The sequence below is a fragment of the Berghia stephanieae genome, chromosome 1 (genome assembly GCF_034508935.2).
Source record: "Berghia stephanieae isolate SIO BIC M18660-M18661 chromosome 1, UCSD_Bste_1.3, whole genome shotgun sequence".
Lineage (NCBI taxonomy): Eukaryota > Metazoa > Mollusca > Gastropoda > Nudibranchia > Aeolidiidae > Berghia > Berghia stephanieae.
In genome coordinates, this window is record NC_088360.1 from 99488507 (window position 1) to 99507916 (window position 19410).

The 19410-nt window shown below is 39.8% G+C and overlaps 1 protein-coding gene across 1 annotated transcript in view; it reads left to right on the forward strand.

Annotated features, from left to right (window-relative positions):
• Window positions 1–254: 254 nt before the first annotated feature.
• The window catches only part of LOC144962533 (glycine receptor subunit alpha-2-like), a 213304-nt gene continuing 194148 nt past the window's right edge, over window positions 255–19410 (forward strand). Inside the window, exon 1 of the mRNA XM_078895547.1 lies at window positions 255–412. Coding sequence (XP_078751673.1) covers window positions 315–412 — 98 coding nt within the window. The 5' untranslated portion in view covers window positions 255–314. The remainder of the gene's footprint in view (window positions 413–19410) is intronic.

The following is a 19410-nucleotide window of genomic DNA, read 5'->3' on the forward strand; positions in this document are numbered from 1 at the left end:
AAAGGAGAGAGATCGACGATTAGAAAGATTATTTATGAGAAATGTAATAGTGAATAATTGAGATGTTACAGGGTACAAGAGAGAGAGAGAGAGAGAGAGAGAGAGAGAGAGAGAGAGAGAGAGAGAGAGAGAGAGGCGTAATATTATTGCCTCTTTTATTAATTAATTCATTTTGTTTTTCTACCGTTGTGTTTTGACTGGGAGATTTGCAAGTCGTAACACAGTAGGATAGTGATTGAAATCACCGTGAGCACATAGTTATATCAATCAATTGACGATAAGCACTCCTGTTGCATGAACACAACACAATAGCAATGGCTCGAGTTGTCTACATTTGTGTATTGTATGGGACTTTTCTTGCATGTTTTTTCAACTGTGTCGTCACATCACAGGCGAAAGAAAGATTTGTTAGGTGAGTAGAATGTAATTTATTTTCATTTTTCTCCTTCTTCTTTTTTTTTTTTTTTTGAAATTGAAAATTAAAGAGTGAAGTTGTGATTCTGGTTGAGCCGTCCATGTTTGTGTTTTATTTTGGAAAAGAATAACAAACGTGCTATGGGTTTTAAAGTCAATCTAATTGTTAATAGGGGAATGCGTCTGCCATGAGTTGTGTCCCTTAGTTGTGTCCAACATAGTGAAAACTCGCATGAAAACAATATTTGAAAGAGTTTGGGGTTTTCTTTTACGAGTAAACAAAGGCCACAGAGCACACAACACACAGGCAGCAAACAGCCACGGTTTTGTTCTATTATTATTATTATTATTATTAGTGGACTCCAGTTGTTATCGAACAGTCAATGATCAGGGGACGAAACAGATAGTAGACGCATTCACTCAATAATTGTAGTTGAAAAAACCCCCACAGATTCCCAAAGTATTATGAGAACAATATGACCCACGGTCCTATAGATAGTATGCGCTTGGCTAAGAAGCTCATAACATTGCCATCCGGAAGTATAACGGACTAACACACAAAACTGTGTGTATCCATGAACGTTTATAGTCAGGTTAATACAGTTCAGTGAGCATTACTCATAAACGCGGATGGCAAAAAACAATAATAAAGACCTGAGTGACGTCATCTTCGAACTATCTATATATGGGTATTCTGTCGGAATGAATTGGACTAAAAAAAAGCGAGTTAGAATAAAATTATAAGAATTAAGAACTTGGAGTCTCTTGGAGAATGTCAGAAATTGTATGTATTCTCCATCAACAGGAAAAATAATTAACCCCAAGATTGGCCACAAATATGAGGTAAAGTCAGTACCGGGAATGATGCGAAAAATAGAGTATAGATAGTATGCGCTTGGCTAAGGAGTTCACAACATTGCCATCCGGAAGTATAACGGGCCAACACACAAAACTATGTGTAACCATGAACTTTTGTAATCTGGTTAATACGGTTTAGTGAGTATTACTCATAAACGTAGATTGCAAAAAACAATAAGACCAGAGTGACGTCAACTTCATTCTATCTATAGAGAAGTGTCAAAAACATGTACTGGCTTATGAGACTGAGTTAATCAAACAGCAAACAAACATAAGTCGCGTTATTATACCATAGAGAGAATTTATGTTTAGGGTCTATTCCAGGAAAAAACTGGAGCTGAAACCCATGGAGCTGGAGTTTATCCCGGTTTCTATAACGTGAAACAGACAATAGCAATTGCTTGCTATCCTTTGGATAGGACGCTAGTCTATTGCAAAGTTCCGTCCGCCAGATCTATCCCCCTCGTGGATCTTTACCTTGCAGTTGGTGAGGGGGCTTGAGGCACACGGGAGGGCAAAGGTGTAAATCCCGGTCGACCGTCACGAGACCATCCCGGGTATCGAGCCAACGAGCCACATGAGCTGCTCGCCCCGGTGTGTGACTAAATTTGATCCAAACCCGGTGCCCGAATAGCAGCCCTATCCCGGGCGCCACACTATTGTCCTTATGTCGAGTCCCAAACAGTCCCGTCAATGGCGAAGCGGTCTGCCGCCTAGCCAAATAATACCGCGTTCGTGTCGCCCGGGTCGTCGGCACGTCCGAGAAAAAAGCAAACGTCCCATGCATCAATCGATTCGCGGCCTGCCGATTGGAAAATGCGACGGCGGGGATGGCGAACTGACGCGTATATTGTCCCTGAACGTCGAGAGCCAGAGTATGGCAAAAAATGAGCTTTTATCAAAGCTACTGGCCGTTCATTGCGTTGATATCCTCCTTTTACAGGAGACCCACCTTTATTCAGGCGCGCAATCTTCCCGATTCCAGATCCCAGGCTATACGGTGGTCCAACGCGAGGACACTTCGAGGCTCAAAGGAGGGGTTAGCGTTTACGCTAAAGAGCCATCGAAGGTAAGGGTCATTGAGAGCGTAACGGACAGCAATGGGGTGAACCGAATTTCCGTGGAAGTAGGTGGACTGTGTTTGCATAATATTTACAAACCACCTAGAGCGACTTGGACTACACCACCGGTACCGGTGGTCAGCCATCCTTCCATCTGTCTGGGAGACTTTAATAGCCACCATCACGAATGGGGCTACCGAGACTGCAACGAGGCAGGAAGACAACTCCGCTCATGGATGGACTGTAATGATCTACACCTAGTGTACGATCCTACAGCCAAGGGTACCTTCCGGGGTACCCGCCATAAGAAGGAGTATACTCCAGACCTCACCCTCGTAACGAAAGGCGCGAACGGTGAACCGTTGCAGGTGAAGCGGACAGTCCTCGGGGACTTCCCGCATAGCCAGCACAGGCCGGTTCTTGTCACAGCTGGGGTGACAATACCGAGGGTGCAGTCTCTCCCACTTTGCAGATGGAATTTCAGGAAGGCTGACTGGGAGGAATTCAGTTCCTATATCGAGCAGGTCTGCCCTGCCATTCCTCCCAAGTCCAAGAATATAACCAGATTTAGTAGGCTACTGGTTAAGAGCGCTCAACGCTCTATTCCACGGGGCAAACGGAAATTCTACACCCCTTGCTGGACAGCAGAGTCGGAAGAGCTGTACCGAGAGTACCAGCAGACCCAGTCCCAGGACACAGCCGATAGACTACTCCAGTCTCTGGCAGAGGGAAGGAAGCAACGGTGGCAGGAGACCGTGGAAAGTCTCGACTTAACACACTCCAGCCGCCACGCTTGGCGTTTGATAAAGAAATTGGACCCAGATCGGAATTTCGCGAAGGCTGCACCGGAATGCGAGGCAGACACAATTGCCAAGAATATTAAGAACCGTAGCAAGCGGGTCCCTAATCAGGCTTTTGAGCGCGGTGTCCGCAAGGCGTACCGTACGATTTTGGACTCGCTACCTGCGGAGGAGTCGGACTGGACGGCCCCGTTCAGTCCCCGAGAAGTGGGTGCAGCCATTAGCGAAGTGAAGAACGGTAAAGCAGCTGGGATAGATGGTGTATATCCCGATATGGTGACGCATCTGGGCCCCAGGGCACGGGCCTGGCTAGCAGAGGCAATGTCTGACATCCTTGCAAACGGAAAGCTTCCACAAGTGTGGAAGCATGCGAAGATAGTTGCCATCCTGAAGCCAGGGAAGCCGGCGAAGGAGGCAGACAGTTACAGACCCATATCGCTGCTGAGCTGTCTCTACAAACTGTTGGAGCGTGTTCTATTAAACCGATGGGGGCCGGTCCTAGACGCTGCCCTGCCACCTGAGCAGGCAGGCTTCAGGGAAGGGAGGTGCACCACGGAGCAGGTCATTGCCCTTACAGAGCATATTGAGCACGGGTTCGAGAGAAAACAGCAAACAGGTGCTGTGTTTATAGACCTATCAGCGGCGTACGATACGGTCTGGTGCGATGGGTTAATGCTCAAACTTGCAAAAATCATAAGGTGCAAAAAGACCTTGAAGTTGTTCTCTTCGATCTTAGGGGAAAGGCAATTCCACGTCGCGCTGGGAGACGCCACGAGCAAAGTTAGGAAATTGAAGAATGGGGTCCCTCAGGGGTCGGTACTTGCGCCAATGTTGTTTAACGTTTACATTAGCGATATGCCGAACACTTCCTCCCTGAGGCTGGGATACGCAGACGACTGGGCACTCGTTACTCAGAGTAAAGTGTGGACCCGTCTCGAGAGCGTACTCAGCGAGGACGTCACCAGACTCAAATCCTACTTTGACAAGTGGTACCTGAAGATGAACACTTCAAAAACCGTGGCCACTGCATTTCACTTATGCAGTGGTTGGCACACCCGTAAACTGAATGTCCTAGTCGGGGACCAGCCACTCCCATATGAGCCGCGTCCAAAATACCTAGGGGTGACGCTGGATCGCAGCCTTACCTATCGGGTTCATCTCGAAGGGGTTGCCCGGAAGATAGAGAAGCGGAACAGTCTTCTGAGGAAGCTGGCGGGATCGACTTGGGGCGCTAGCCAAGCGCTCCTGAGAACATCCGCCCTGGCACTATGCTATTCCACCGCGGAGTATTGCGCTCCAGTGTGGGGTAGAAGCAGAAACGTTGAGAAGGTGGATGTAAAACTTCGCAAGTCGATGCACATAGTGTCGGGAACGCTAGCAACAACCCCTAGAGAATGGGGCCCGGTGATGGCAGCGATCCAGCCCCCCGATGTCCGGAGGGAGACCATTACGGGAAACTGGCTGAGTAAGATCAAAGAGAGAGGGAATGGGGATACCCCTCTCATGCGCATAATGAACGGTGCCCCCGTTTCGAGCCGAAATAAGTCCCGGCAACCCTTGTACGCAGAATCCCTGACTACGGACAGAGCTGCACATACGAGATGGAAGTCGGTTTGGACGAATTCAATCCCTCGTGGGGGCGGGGACCTACACTCCTCTAAGCTTGGTGAGAAGTTGCCAGGCTTTGATACCAGTAAGAGGAGACACTGGGTAGCTGCGAATCGGCTTCGGTCGAGGAGCTGCCTAACGGCCGGTGCGTTACATCAGTGGGGTCTAACTTCCTGTCCTTTATGTCCACGCTGTGGGCAAGAACCCGAAACGGCAGAGCATCTAGTCGAAAGGTGTGTTGTGACGATGCTACCGGGCGGGTTCGCGACGGTGCACGAATGCGGACCGGACTTTGCTGATTGGGTCGATCGTCTTAACATAATAGTGTGAACCATAAGAAGCTGCTGCCAAATCTATCAAAGCTCAGCTATCCATTTATTGCTGGGTGGACAGGGGGATCAGAGAAAATCTCGACTGAACCCGGGATCGATCTCGGCTCCTTTGCGTGTGTGAAGCGAGTGCTCTACCAACTGAGCTATCGATCGGGACCTCCTTAGTCACATAAAAGCATTTAAGAATTCAATCAAGTATTTACAGAAAGATAATATGTCTTTAAAAATATCTATAACGCTCGAAAATTTAGAGACAGAGTGAGATCATTTCATATCTCGGGTTCGAATGGGTCTACATGTTAATTGTTGCTTTTGGTTAAAGACCCCTTGTAAAGCGCTTTAGCACGTTTAGTGGTTATTGCTCCATATCAAAGCTCAAGTTATCTTTTGATTATTTATGCAACTGAACATAACTCACAAATCAAACAACCCATAAACACAAAAAAAACCACAACAATGAGATACAATTTCTTTTTATGTAGATCTTTGTAATTAATTATTATTTTGCAACCAATTTATGGACTGGATTTGGGAACAAAAGCATTCACTTCATAGCTATTTTCACTTACATAATATCTGCCTATCAAAAATATGTTCTCCAAATAATATGCATTATTCCCAATTATTTTGTGTGTCACACGGGCTGCAATCTAAAATCTACAGTACTCGGAAAAACGGTTTCTATAAGGTGAGATGGACAATAGCAATTGCTTGCTACCTTTTTGATAAGACGCTAGTCTTTCGAAAAGTACTTTCCGACAGATCTAAAAGACCCAGCTATCCAATCACTGCTGGGTGTACAGGGAGGTCAGAAAAAAAAGTCTCGACTCGAACCCAGGCTCGAACTCGGTCCCTTTGCGTGTGAAGCGAGTGCTCTACCAACTGAGTCAATTTTTTCAATGTTTTTTTTTTTGTTCGTTTCGTTTTGTGTTGGGAGAAAGGAGAATTAACTGATTGTTGGTTTCCTCCCACAGGCTTGTTTTTAGCAAGTCATAAATAATGCATTTCCTATTCCCTAGAAATTAATGAGAATGAATTATGAAGATGGAAATTACCCAGTCATAATTTGTCATATTGAAAGAATGAAATTGAGGTCACTCAGCTCTTTGTTATTGTTTTTAGACAGCCGTTATTATGATTAGTAAGTACTCACTAGATTGATCAGTCGATAAATGTTCAAGGTTACACATAGTATCAATATCTATTATGGTGGCCAGACAATGATCAAGCCGCTTAACCTGGTTCTGGTAGTCAGAACAGATGTTGTTTTATAAACAATGGCAGTGGTAGCTTGACCCTCTCCTTACGAACTATTGGAAAATCGTCACATTTGTTACGATGCAACCGTCTCTTTTCTCATCCAGATTTAATTTATTTTTGCCATAGCTATAAAAACTTGACATTCTGTATTAATAGAGCACTTATTGCCGAACAGTAGTACGTACAGAATGAACTTTTTTGTTTGAGTAAAAAATGTCTGTTATTGTGATGGGTGGGTGTGAAGTTTGGGGAAAAATCTGAAAATGGCTGGTAAGGAGAGGGTTAACTAAGCGAGCTTCACAGGTATTACTATCGGAGGTTTGCGTTTCGAGTAAAATACTCACATGTTCTACACGCTTCATCAATGCTACCAATACACAGAACTATGCGTCACCTTAAATTGTTGAGATAATATTATAGTGAGAACCAACCACGAAACTTGTCTCATAACTGAAGTCAGCTTCATCTATTTCACTGTTTATAAAACAATTGCTATGTGTCACAAATCCCATATTTTAATTGAATCATCGAAGTAAATAAATTAGTGACCGATGTTCAAAAATGGAGGGCGCACAATTTTTCCTTGTCGACTCAAGAAGTCTGTGGTGCGAACCATAACTTATTTTACATGCCAAGCAGCCGGCTCGTTCAGCCTGGCAAAAAGACTGGCATTTTGACGCCATTATTTGGTTTTTACACCGCCTAGTGAGTTGTCGTTAGTAGTGCTCATGGAAACAAGTTATTTCATTGGTTGAACTATTGAATACAACTCACGATTTGTTTGTTTTTTGTTGTAAAAGACTGGCATTTTGACGTCATTTTTTGTTCAGTGTCAGGCTATAACTTTACGAAGGCCACACAACTCACTAGGCGGTGCAAAACCCAAATAATGACATCAAAATGCCAGTCTATTTTGGTTTCATTGTCAGGCTATAACATAACGATGGCTACGGCCTGACACTGACCAAAAATTACGTCAAAATACAAGTTTTTGACCGCAAAAGAAAACAAATCGTGAGTTATATTCAATAGTTTAACCAATGGGATCACTTGTTTCCTCAAGCACTACTAACGTCAACTCACTAGGCGGTGCAAAAATCTAAAAAATGACGTCAAACGATAAGTCTTAGTAGGTTCTTGTGTCAGGCCATAGTTAACAATGGCTACGTTCAGCCCCACAGTTTGTGAGTGTTTTTAACAATATTTCGACTTGTTTCTGACAAAATTCACTCGCGAATCCCGACGACGCACGAAAAAACAAAAACCTGTGTTAAAATTGTGAGTGATGCCCGTTTGGGTGACAGGCAAGTACTCAAGATGGCTGTGGTACAAACCGTAGCCATCGTTAACATAATATAGCCTGACACTAGAACCCTCTAGGACTGACAGTTTGACGTCATTTATTAGGTTTGTGTAGCGTCTAGTGAGTTGCCGTTAGTAGTGCTCATGGAAACAAATTATTTCATTGGTTGAACTATTGAATACAACTCACGAATTGTTTTCTTTTGTGGCAAAAGACTGGCATTTTGACGTCATTTTTGGTCAGTGTCAGGCTATAACTTTACGATGGCTCCTACAAACTCTGCAGCTTGATGATTGGTCAAAATGAACGTGCTGGAATAGGTCATCAAACTCCCATGCCGGACAAAGAGGTCACTTTTAATGTCTTCTATCCCTCTTACCTGTTTCCCATTACTAAGTTGGTCTCTGTCTTCGCTCTGAATTGAGATTGCTCGGTTTTTTCCATCTCCTGGCTGGCATCCCAGGCTGAGAGGGAAGCAGTCAAATTTATAGTTCCTATTTATAAGAGATGATAGTTTTTCCCTTGTAAATTCTCTCTCTCTCTCTCTCTCTCTCTCTCTCTCTCTCTCTCTCTCTCTCTCTTTTTTTTTTTTTTTTTTGTTCTTTCCTTCTCTCTCTCTCCCCTCTCTTTCTCTCGCTCTCTCTTTCTTTCTTTCTCTCTCTCCCCCTCTCCTTCTCTCTCTTTATTTCTCTTCCCCCCCTCTCTCTTTCTCTATCTATCTATCTATCTATCTATCTTTCTATCTATCTCTCTTTATCTATCTATCTATCTATCTATCTATCTATCTATCTATCTATCTATATATATATCTATCTATCTCTCGCTCTCTCTCCCTCACTCATTCTCTCTCTTATGCGTTTTAGGAGTTGTTATTATAGTGGATCGACAACTATCCTTTTTCGGACACATAGTAAGGAAAGATAAGAATGAATACCTGGCAAGTTGTGGAAAAATACCTGGTAAACGCGCCCGGGGGAGACAAAGAAAAACACTCATAGACCAACTGAAGGGCTTCACCAACCTAACAATCCAAGAGCTGTTTGAAAAAGCAAGAGACAGGGAGGAATGGAGAGAGATAATTCATGCAGTATCCGAAGCCTGGACCAGGCATGGAACCTAGAAGAAGAAGATTTCAAACCGTATTTTACTTTGTATCCATTTTGAGTGTATCTTTCATAGCGGGATCCACTGCTTGTACCTGAATGGGACTTTTAAACAATAACAAGATAGGTACATCTATGAAGTTGTGGAAAAGTCTGTTCCCTTTTTTGAACTAATCCCTTTTATCGGACCTTTTCTTTGGTGCTTTTAACTTCAGAGCTTTAAATTTTCCCCGACCACCTTTCTATTTACTAGCGCTGAAATGACCTGCGGTTATCGTTAGCGTCGTAAAATCTCTTAAACCAAAAAATAAACAAACAAAATTTACGCGACAATACGCTTCAACATCGTTAACTCTACTGTCAGAATATAATAGGCTTCAACAGTCATGACGTCACTTCCCTCGTGATGACGCATAGTAACTTAATAACTGGCTCTAAACTATCGGAACAAGAACGGACGCCCTTATGAAATATTTCTCTGACGAGCATAAAAGTATCCAGGGGAGAAAAACATTATAAATATGATGTTTTGACTTTTACACATTCTGATCACATGACATATGAAAAGTTCTAGCCAGCATGAAGAATAAAAATTACCGATTTTCTTTGTTTAGAACCAAGCTGCTCGCCGTTGCTGGGCGACGTGACATCAGACTATTGAATCCAATTGATAGTTTAAAACAAAATCATAACATCCACAATCCGGATTTAGAAACTATCATCTCACAAAACTATAGATAGTATGCAGATGACGTCACTCAGGCCTTTGTTATTGTTTTTGCCAGCCGCGTTTGTGAGTTGTTCTCACTAAACTGTATTAACCAGACTATAAAAGTTCATGGTTACACAGAGTTTGTGTGTTGGTCCGTTATAGATAGAATGCGCTTGGCCAAGGAGTTCACAACACTGCCATCAGGAAGTATAACGGACCAACACACAAACTCTGTGTAACCAAGAACTTTTATAGTCTGGTTAATACAGTTTAGTGAGAACAACTCACAAACGCGGATGGCAAAAACAATAACAAAGGCCTGAGTGACGTCATCTGCATACTATCTATACTTCCGGATGGCAATGTTGTGAACTCCTTGGCCAAGCGCATTCTATCTATAGATAGTATGCTCATAACATTGTCATCCGGAAGTATAAATGACCAACACACAAAACTGTGTGTATCCATGAACGTTTATAGTCGGGTTAATACAGTTCAGTGAGCATTACTCATAAACGCGGGTGGCAAAAAACAATACCAAAGACCTGAGTGACGTCATCTTCGAACTATCTATACAAGGTGACGATTGACAAAAGAAAATAAACTTAAACTGGCTTGTCCTCAATAGATAGTTCGAAGATGACGTCACTCATGTCTTTGTTATTGTTTTTTGCCATCCGCGTTTATGAGTAATGCTCACTGAACTGTATTAACCCGACTATAAACGTTCATGGATACACACAGTTTTGTGTGTTGGTCCGTTATACTTCCGGATGGCAATGTTATGAGCTTCTTAGCCAAGCGCATACTATCTATAGAATTTCTTTTTTATTGAATATTGTTTAGCGTCTGACAACAATCATTGGTAAACACGCATTCAAAACATAAACATAATGGGCATATTAAATTTCCATGTGCTCGAGGCCATTGGTCACATTGCAAATTGTGCTCAAAGTGACTCACATAGTGAAAAGTGTTCACAGCTTTTTTAATCTCTTACATCACGATTGGTCATTTTATTCAGCTTGACACATGGGGGTATGTTTATAACTTTTTTAAAAAGTTGCGTGTTTACATTCGTTAAGAAATATCCAATTGCTCAAACAGTAACACGCATAATGTGATTGATGTGATTGATGACCTGGTTGGACGAAAACATGAATATAGATCGCTCCCATTGTTTCCTCCCATTATCCAGATAACAGACAATACGGGCTCTTAAAGTGCGGGTATCAAGCCCTTATTTATCTATACCTTTGTCACATAACCGTTTTCTAAAAGTCAAAATTCAATTGATAGAAAATGAAACCACTGTAATTATTGTGAAGATTCAAGCGAGCAACGTAAATATTTACTTTGCATCAGCCTCAGGGCAGCGCCGCAAAGTGAGTTGTCGGACCCAGATTTATTCCTGAAGTCCTGAAGGAATACCGAGACGCTGTGAGAACGGGATGGGCTTGAATATGATCGATTTGAAATAACACAAACGGGACTAACAAACATACAGTTCTCCTTGTGATATTAATCATTCTTGCGACACTGGTCACAGACTGTCCAGCTTGAAGATGACCACGTGCATATTGTTCTTAACTAAGTCGTGGCATCGCCGAGATTAATGGATGGTCTTTTGCATTGTGTTTTCCTGCCTTGAAAATGTTTCAAGAAGAAACGGATGGCATACAAATTAATCTACACGCTTCATGTCTAGAGTAAGGGGCTAAAAGGTCATTTTAGCAAGTGCGCGACGTGGTGAGCGAATTTCATGTCAAAAACAAAAACATCAACTTTCGGTACACAGAAAAGCTGAAAAATGGTAAGCAACTGAGTGGAAAATCATTAGCCTACGTCAACGGATAAAAAAGTAACGACGATTTTAAATGTGTATACTTTCTTTTGATCGCAAGTATATTTCCGGATGGCAATGTTGTGAGTTTCTTAGCCAAGTGCACAGCATCTGGACGTCTCAAGAGAGTTATAATTTTCTTTCTCCGATACATTCCTTTTGTTCAAGTAGTAATATCCCAAGTTTAGAAAGCGATTGTGTTAGATATAAATCAGGAAAGGTGTGTACGGAACAGACTGACAGGCCGATCGTTTTGGAATGATTTTCTCTTGTATTTTTCTTCTTCAGCTATTCTGGTACTGTATAATATACACACACCTTTTCAGAAATGATTTACTCTCCTCTTGTTTTGAAGTACGAGCGTGTCACTGTAACACAACGCTATCATAATATTACAATATGTTGCAACTACAAAATAACACGGTTGTTCTGGTGTTATTTAATATAGAATTGATATTATTGATAACGATATCAAATGAATGGGACAAAGCCGGAAGTCCCAGGGATGATATTTTTTTGATAAGATAATGGTCATTTTAATATTTTAATCGGTTAATATAATGTAAAGGGCGAGTTTTCTGGTCACAATTCTAAATGATTAGGTTGTTTTTAGGTTGTTTTTACTGCATACAGCAGTCTAGTGTTATTCAAAGTAGAGTTGATATTATAGATAGAATGCGCTTGGCCAAGGAGTTCACAACATTGCCATCCGGAAGTATAACGGACCAACACACAAACTCTGTGTAACCATGAACTTTTATAGTCTGGTTAATACAGTTTAGTGAGAACAACTCACAAACGCGGATGGCAAAAACAATAACAAAGGCCTGAGTGACGTCATCTGCATACTATCTATTGAGAGTCGTATAGATAGTATGCGCTTGTCGAAGAAGCTCATAACATTGCCATCCGGAAGTATAACGGACCAACACACAAAACTGTGTGTATCCATGAACGTTTATAGTCGGGTTAATACAGTTTAGTGAGCATTACTCATAAACGCGGATGGCAAAAAACAATAACAAAGACCTGAGTGACGTCAACTTCGATTTATCTATAGATAGTTCGAAGATGACGTCACTCAGGTCTTTGTTATTGTTTTTTTTGCCATCCGCGTTTATGAGTAGTTCTCACTAAACTGTATTAACTTGACTATCAACGTTCATGGTTACACACAGTTTTGTGTGTTGGTCCGTTATACTTCCGGATGGCAATGTTATGAGCTTCTTAGCCAAGCACATACTATTTTTATTAAAAAATATGACCCACCGTTTCAAAAAGGTATCATCTGGTGATAAATCAGTACGTGAAAAGTGAATTGCAATTAAAAATATAAGAAATAGATTGGGGCTTTTGCAATGTAAAATGTGACCCCTCTCCTCAAAACGGTATTATGTCGGGATGATTAAGATGCTGAAAATTAAATTTGTAGCCAGAAATATCAGACTTGAGTTGAGTTGATAAACTTTATTGAGGAGAATGAATATAGTATCTCAGGTTGCTGAATACCAATCATTCATAATTTTGTCCAGTTTCACTTTAATTTGACTTTTTAGCATCTGGTTCATCCCGACATAATACCGTTTTGAGACGTTGGGTCACAAATATGTATTTATTCTTTTCCAAAAATGACGACATTTTAACCCAGAGTTTTAAAACTGGGACGAAAAATTCGATTTCTTGCATCGAGTTCATCCCAACATAATACCGCTTAGAGATGACTGGTCACAAATCTGTATCTTGGGTTAGGTATATGATATTAAATGGAAGACAATGGGCTTAGTTTCTCAAAGTGATATAAACTATAATTTCATTTTTTTTAAAAATCGTTTTTACTTTAAAGCCGCTTTTTGGCGCTGATTCATCCTGACATAGTACCGATTCGAGGCGACGGGTTACATAAATATGTTTCATCATTATCATTTTTAATCCCTAACATTCTATCGCTATGTGGTCTTGTGGTATGACACTCACTTTCGGATCGGAAGGTCCTGGGTCCGAGCTTCGCTCGTCGCATAGTTGAGTCATTGGAGAAGGCTCTTTACTCACATTCCCTCACAGTACTCAGGTGTAAAATGAGTACCTGGCCGTTAACAGCATTGTCTCTGTCCGAAAAAAATTAACATCGCCTAACAGGCGTCATGTCCCGTCCTAAATGTTAAACGTTGCTGTTGGACAGGGACCCCTTGTAAAGCGCTTTGAGCACATTTAGTGGATATTGCTCTATATAAAGCTCAATTTATTTATTTTTAAAACAATTTTTAATCCTTAACATTCTTTAGGGCTTCAACAGTACATTTCCACCGTATTCTATTCTGCATCTTCTTCTTCATTTCTCACAAGAACATTCCAGCTAACTTCACCTCTTCCTCACAAGACCTTCTCCATGTTTTCTTTGATCTCCCAACCTTCCTTTTTCCCAGAGGGTTCCAGTACACAGCGTGTCTCGAAATGTCTGTTGGTTTTCTTTAAGTAGGACCAATCTATTTCCATGTTTTGTTGAAATTTGTTTGCTAATGGGCATGATCTATATTAACTTTCCATGTGCTCGAGGTCATTGGTCACATTGCAAAATGCGCACAAAGTGACTCACTTAGTGAAAAGTGTTCACAGCTTTTTAAATATCATTTGTTAAGAAATATCCAATAGTTGGACAGCATCATGTGATTGATGACCTGGTTGGACGAAAACATGAATATAGATCGCTCCCATTTCCTCTCGCCCACCTTTAAACCACAAGTCTTTATTCCTGATTTTGCTCGGGCCATCTGATATAGTCTTTCATTTATGGTACGCTTAATGGCACCGACACTACTAACTATAGTTACCCCAGAATTCAATACTCAATATCGATAGCAATCCTGTTGTATTTATTATTATATATATATATTCTCCATGTTCTTCCTGAAATTTGTTTGCTAATTCCCTCTTGCCCAGCTTGAAACCACATGTCTTTATTCCTGATTTTGCTCGGGCCATATGATATCGAGTATAGATAGTATGCGCTTAACCGAGAAGCTTACAACATTGCCATCCGGAAGTATAACGGACCAACACACAAAGCTCTGTGTAACCATGAATTTTTATAGTCTGGATTATACAGCTTAGTGAGAATTACTCATAAACGCGGATGGTAAAAAACAATAACAAATACCCGAGTGACGTCAACTTAATTCTATCTACATTATGAAGACATCTGTTCGTGAAGGTTTGAAGTTGTTGTTTTTTTGCAAGGAGCATTGATCACTTTCCATATTTCTGAGTCATAAATTTGTTTATTTGAGCATAAATAAAATGACTCATACGACTCATTGCTACAGTCAGAGTGAAGCAGGCGTAATGTAAGGCAATGGATGAAATGCAATGAACTGTAATAATTACTCTATACAGCGCACAAGATCTACAAAGTGCTCTAAGACGTTACATAAACAAAGACAAAATAAGAGGTCCCAGAAAATGCATAATATTGTTGTTAAGCTGGTAGGTAAATAAAAAACTCACAGCTTCCGTCAGCCGGATGTAACCGTAGCCATTGTTAAGTTATAGCCTGACACTGAAACCCAAAAAGACTGGCATTTTGACGTCATTATTTGGTTTTTGCACCGCCTAGTGAGTTGTCGTTAGTAGTGCTCATGGAAACAAGTGGTCCCATTGGTTAACTATTGAATACAACTCACGATTTGTTTTCTTTTGTGGCAAAAGACTGGCATTTTGACGTCATGTTTTGGTCAGTGTCAGGCTCTCAGTTAACGATGGATACGATATAACATACAAACAAACAAAACGATGTGGAACCTTAAACGTTTAAAGCTTGATTTACATAATCTTGTGAGAACTAATCATCAAAATGGCTGTCTAAATATAATAATAAACAGCTGAGTGACGCCAATTTCATGACTTGTATAGATAGTATGCAGATGACGTCACTCAGGCCTTTGTTATTGTTTTTGCCATCCGCGTTTGTGAGTTGTTCTCACTAAACTGTATTAACCTGACTATAAAAGTTCATGGCTACACAGAGTTTGTGTGTTGGTCCGTTATACTTCCGGATGGCAATGTTGTGAACTCCTTGGCCAAGCGCATTCTATCTATACACATTTCGTAATTTATTCAACTCGGGGGCGGCTTTGATTTCCTTATTATTATTGAGTCCCATACATCTGTGGCCGTGAGAGAGAGAGAGAGAGAGAAAGAGAGAGAGAGAGAGAGAGAGAGAGAGAGAGAGAGAGAGAGAGAGAGAGAGAGAGAGAGAGAGAGAGAGGGAGAGATTCTTAAGTTTGAGCTAGTTTACATATTATTTGAACATTAATCAGTCGTATATGTTATTTTCGGAGTATTCAAGCAGGTGGGATGTATTAAAACAATCTTTTACAAACACTTGAGATTTTATATAAATATCCACTAACTCGTTCAAAGCGCTTTCCATGGGGTCCCAAGCCAACACCAACACTTGCTATGGAGGACCAAACACGACGCCCTTTAGGCGAAATTACATTCATTTTTTTTTTTCGATTGTGATAAGGCTGTTAACGGCCAGTACTCATTTTACACATGGTTACGGTGAGAGAATGTGAGCAAAGAGCCTTATTCAAGGACTCAACTATGCGCCGTTCAGAGCGAGAATCGAACCCAGGACCTCCGATCCGAAGACGATTGCTATACCACACGACCACATATCTGCACTTTTATACTACTACTACTACTACTACTACTACTACTACTACTACTACTACTACTACTACTACTACTACTACTACTACTATTATTATTATTATTATTATTATTATTATTATTATTATTATTATTATTATTATTATTATTATAATTTTCGTTATTATTATTATTATTATTATTATTATTATTATTATTATTATATTATTATTATTATTACTATTATTATTATTAGTATTATTGTTGTTACTACCATTACTGCTGACTGCTACTACTACTACTACTACTACTACTACTACTACTACTACTACTACTACTACTACTACTACTACTACTACTACTACTACTGCTGCTACTACTACTTGCTAACTAAGAAAGGTTTCAGAAATCCATTGTGTCATACTAATATTGCTATGAAATAATTTCATAAAAATGCAAACCATTCGTTTTATAGAGTTTGATCAGTCTTTTTGTGAACTGAACCAGCTATTCATTTAAAGTGTTGGAAAATTCAGTCATTAAAATATACATGTTGGAGAGGGGCTAACTCTCTAGGATTTTGACGTCAGATCTCTTTAAGTCAACTCAAGATTTAAAGTATAATATAAAAAAACTGATTTCTGAAGAAGTGTCAATAACTCTTCAATAATTAAATGACTAAAGTCTAAATTTTCTATTCGGTTGTTTCCCTTTGAATAGTCCCATAAACACTACCATGCTCAATGTACAGAAGTTCGCACAACAACAACAGCTACTACTACTACTACTACTACTACTACTACTACTACTACTACTACTACTACTACTACTACTATTATTATTATTATTATTATTATTATTATTATTATTATTATTATTATTATTATTATTATTATTATTATTATAACTTTCGTTATTATTATTATTATTATTATTATTATTATTATTATTATTATTATTATTATTATTATTATTATTATTATTAGTATTATTAGTATTATTGTTGTTACTACCATTACTGCTGACTGCTACTACTACTACTACTACTACTACTACTACTACTACTACTACTACTACTACTACTACTACTACTACTGCTATTGTTGCTGCTACTACTACTTGCTAACTAAGAAAGATTTCAGAAATCCATTGTGTCATACTAATATTGCTATGAAATAATTTCATAAAAATGCAAACCATTCATTTATATAGTTTGATCAGTCTTTTTGTGAACTGAACCAGCCTATAGATAGAATGAAGTTGACCTCACTCTGGTCTTTGTTATTGTTTTTTGCCTTACACGTTTATGAGTAATTCTCACTTAACTGCATTATCCAGACTAAAATGTTCACGTTACACATAGTTTTGTGTGTTTGTCCGTTATACTTCCGGATGGCAATGTTGTGAGCTTCTTAGCCAAGCGCATTCTATCTCTAGATAGAACGAAGTTGACGACACTCAAGCCTTTTTTATTGTCTTTTTCCATCCGCGTTTATGAGTAACTGTCACTAAACTGTATTAACCAGGCTGTAAACGTTCATGGTTACACAGAGTTTGTGTGTTGGTCCGTTAAACTTCCTGATTGCAATGTTATGAGCTTCTTCGCCAAGCGCATACTATCTATAGATAGAACGAAATAAACCTGACTCAGCCCTTTGTTATTGTTTTTATCCAGTCATTTTTATGAGGAGTTCTCACTAAATTATATTCATCAGACTACAAACGGTCAAGGTTACACACAGTTTTGTGTGTTCGTATGTCTTATCCAGCTGACGGAATGTTATGATTAAATTAACTTAGCGCAAATACTTAATAGAGGTTAATCCGTATTCTTTGTGAACTCAACTCGCCTATAATATACTATTGATCAATACTCGCATAATTTTCAATTTGATCATGTAAAGGGTTTTTAATTTATGTTAGATAATAATATATGCTTATGTCTGTGTTGATATCTACTCAATGTACACAACATCTGGTCCCGCAAGCTGTTACATTTTAATTAAATTGGAATGGGTATTATTAATGTCAAATAACAAATAAATGCATATCTAGTACTTGAAATATTGAGCAGTCATGTGGATCTATAATTAAACGGCAAAGTGGTGTAGTGGTAAGTACGTCTCGGTTTGTGAGTGCGATATCCCGGTTTGGATCCACGTTGTGTGTCCTTGAGATGAATACTAAGATGCTAAAAGCTGTGAGACTGGATAACTTCATGAACAAAAATTAATATAACGTGCGACTATGTCGTGATCTTGTGGAGAGAAAAATAAAGTGAGTAGATGTGACTCATATATGTTTGTTTGTTTTTGTTTTTAAGGGTTTTACGGCGCTTGCAACACATTTAGGTTATATCAGCGCCAGTAAAAAGGAAGAAAATGGGATAGTAAAAAGCTATAGAATTACAATTAAAGCACCCAAGAAAAAGTAAGACAAAGGGGAACTGAGAACAAATAGGGATCAGATGCTTATTCCAAGAGCATACCACCAATGTACTTAGTTTGAAACAACCTACAAGTCTCATCCAGACACTAGCACAAATCCCAACAAAGAGGAACACACTCAAATGCCTACATTATACATTCAAAAGAAAAATAATAATACATAACAGAGAGATGATTTACAATGAAAAAAATATCATCTCCAAAAACAATAACTATGCATTTGACTGTTTCCCTCCCAGCTAGGACTCCGGCCAGTGCCAGGACAAAACCAAGTAATCTCATTCCGAGACACAGACAGAGAGCATGTTGGATAACAGATATAAAGGGATAGAAGACACAGTGTGTACCTCTCTGCCCACTATGGGAGGTCAGGATCCCCACCCAGTGACTCATATATATATATATAATAAGGGAACAACACAAAATATGAGTTTATGACCTTATATTATGAGTCACATCTACTCACTTTATTTTTATCTCCATTTTACTGGCTCATTTAGGCACCTCTTGCTTTCGTGATCTTGTGGAATGACAATCGCTTTTGGATCGGAAGGTTCTGAGTTCGATCTTTGCTCGGCGCACAGTTGAGTCCTTGGAAAAAGGCTCTTTACTCACATTCTCTCACCGTACTCAAGTGTAAAATGAGTACCTGGTCGTTAACGGTGTTGCATCTGTCCGAAAAAAAAATTGTAATACCACCGAACAGGTATTATTGTCGTTGACTTCACGCTCTATCGGAAGTGACAAGTTTTATATTCTATCTCATAACATAATGTGTCACTAACGATAGAGTATGTGAAATAATTGATAAGTGAAATTTTAATAACAATAATCAGTAATGGACAATTTTAGTGCTTTTCACTGCGAAAATCTATACCAATTATTCTGAATAAAACGCAGACAAGCTTAACATTATGTAGACTATGAATTCAATTTTTGACATTTAAATACCACCTATTTAGGATAGCGTGGTTCAGCAATATGGTCTTTGCTTCGTACCCGAAAGGTACCGAGTTCGA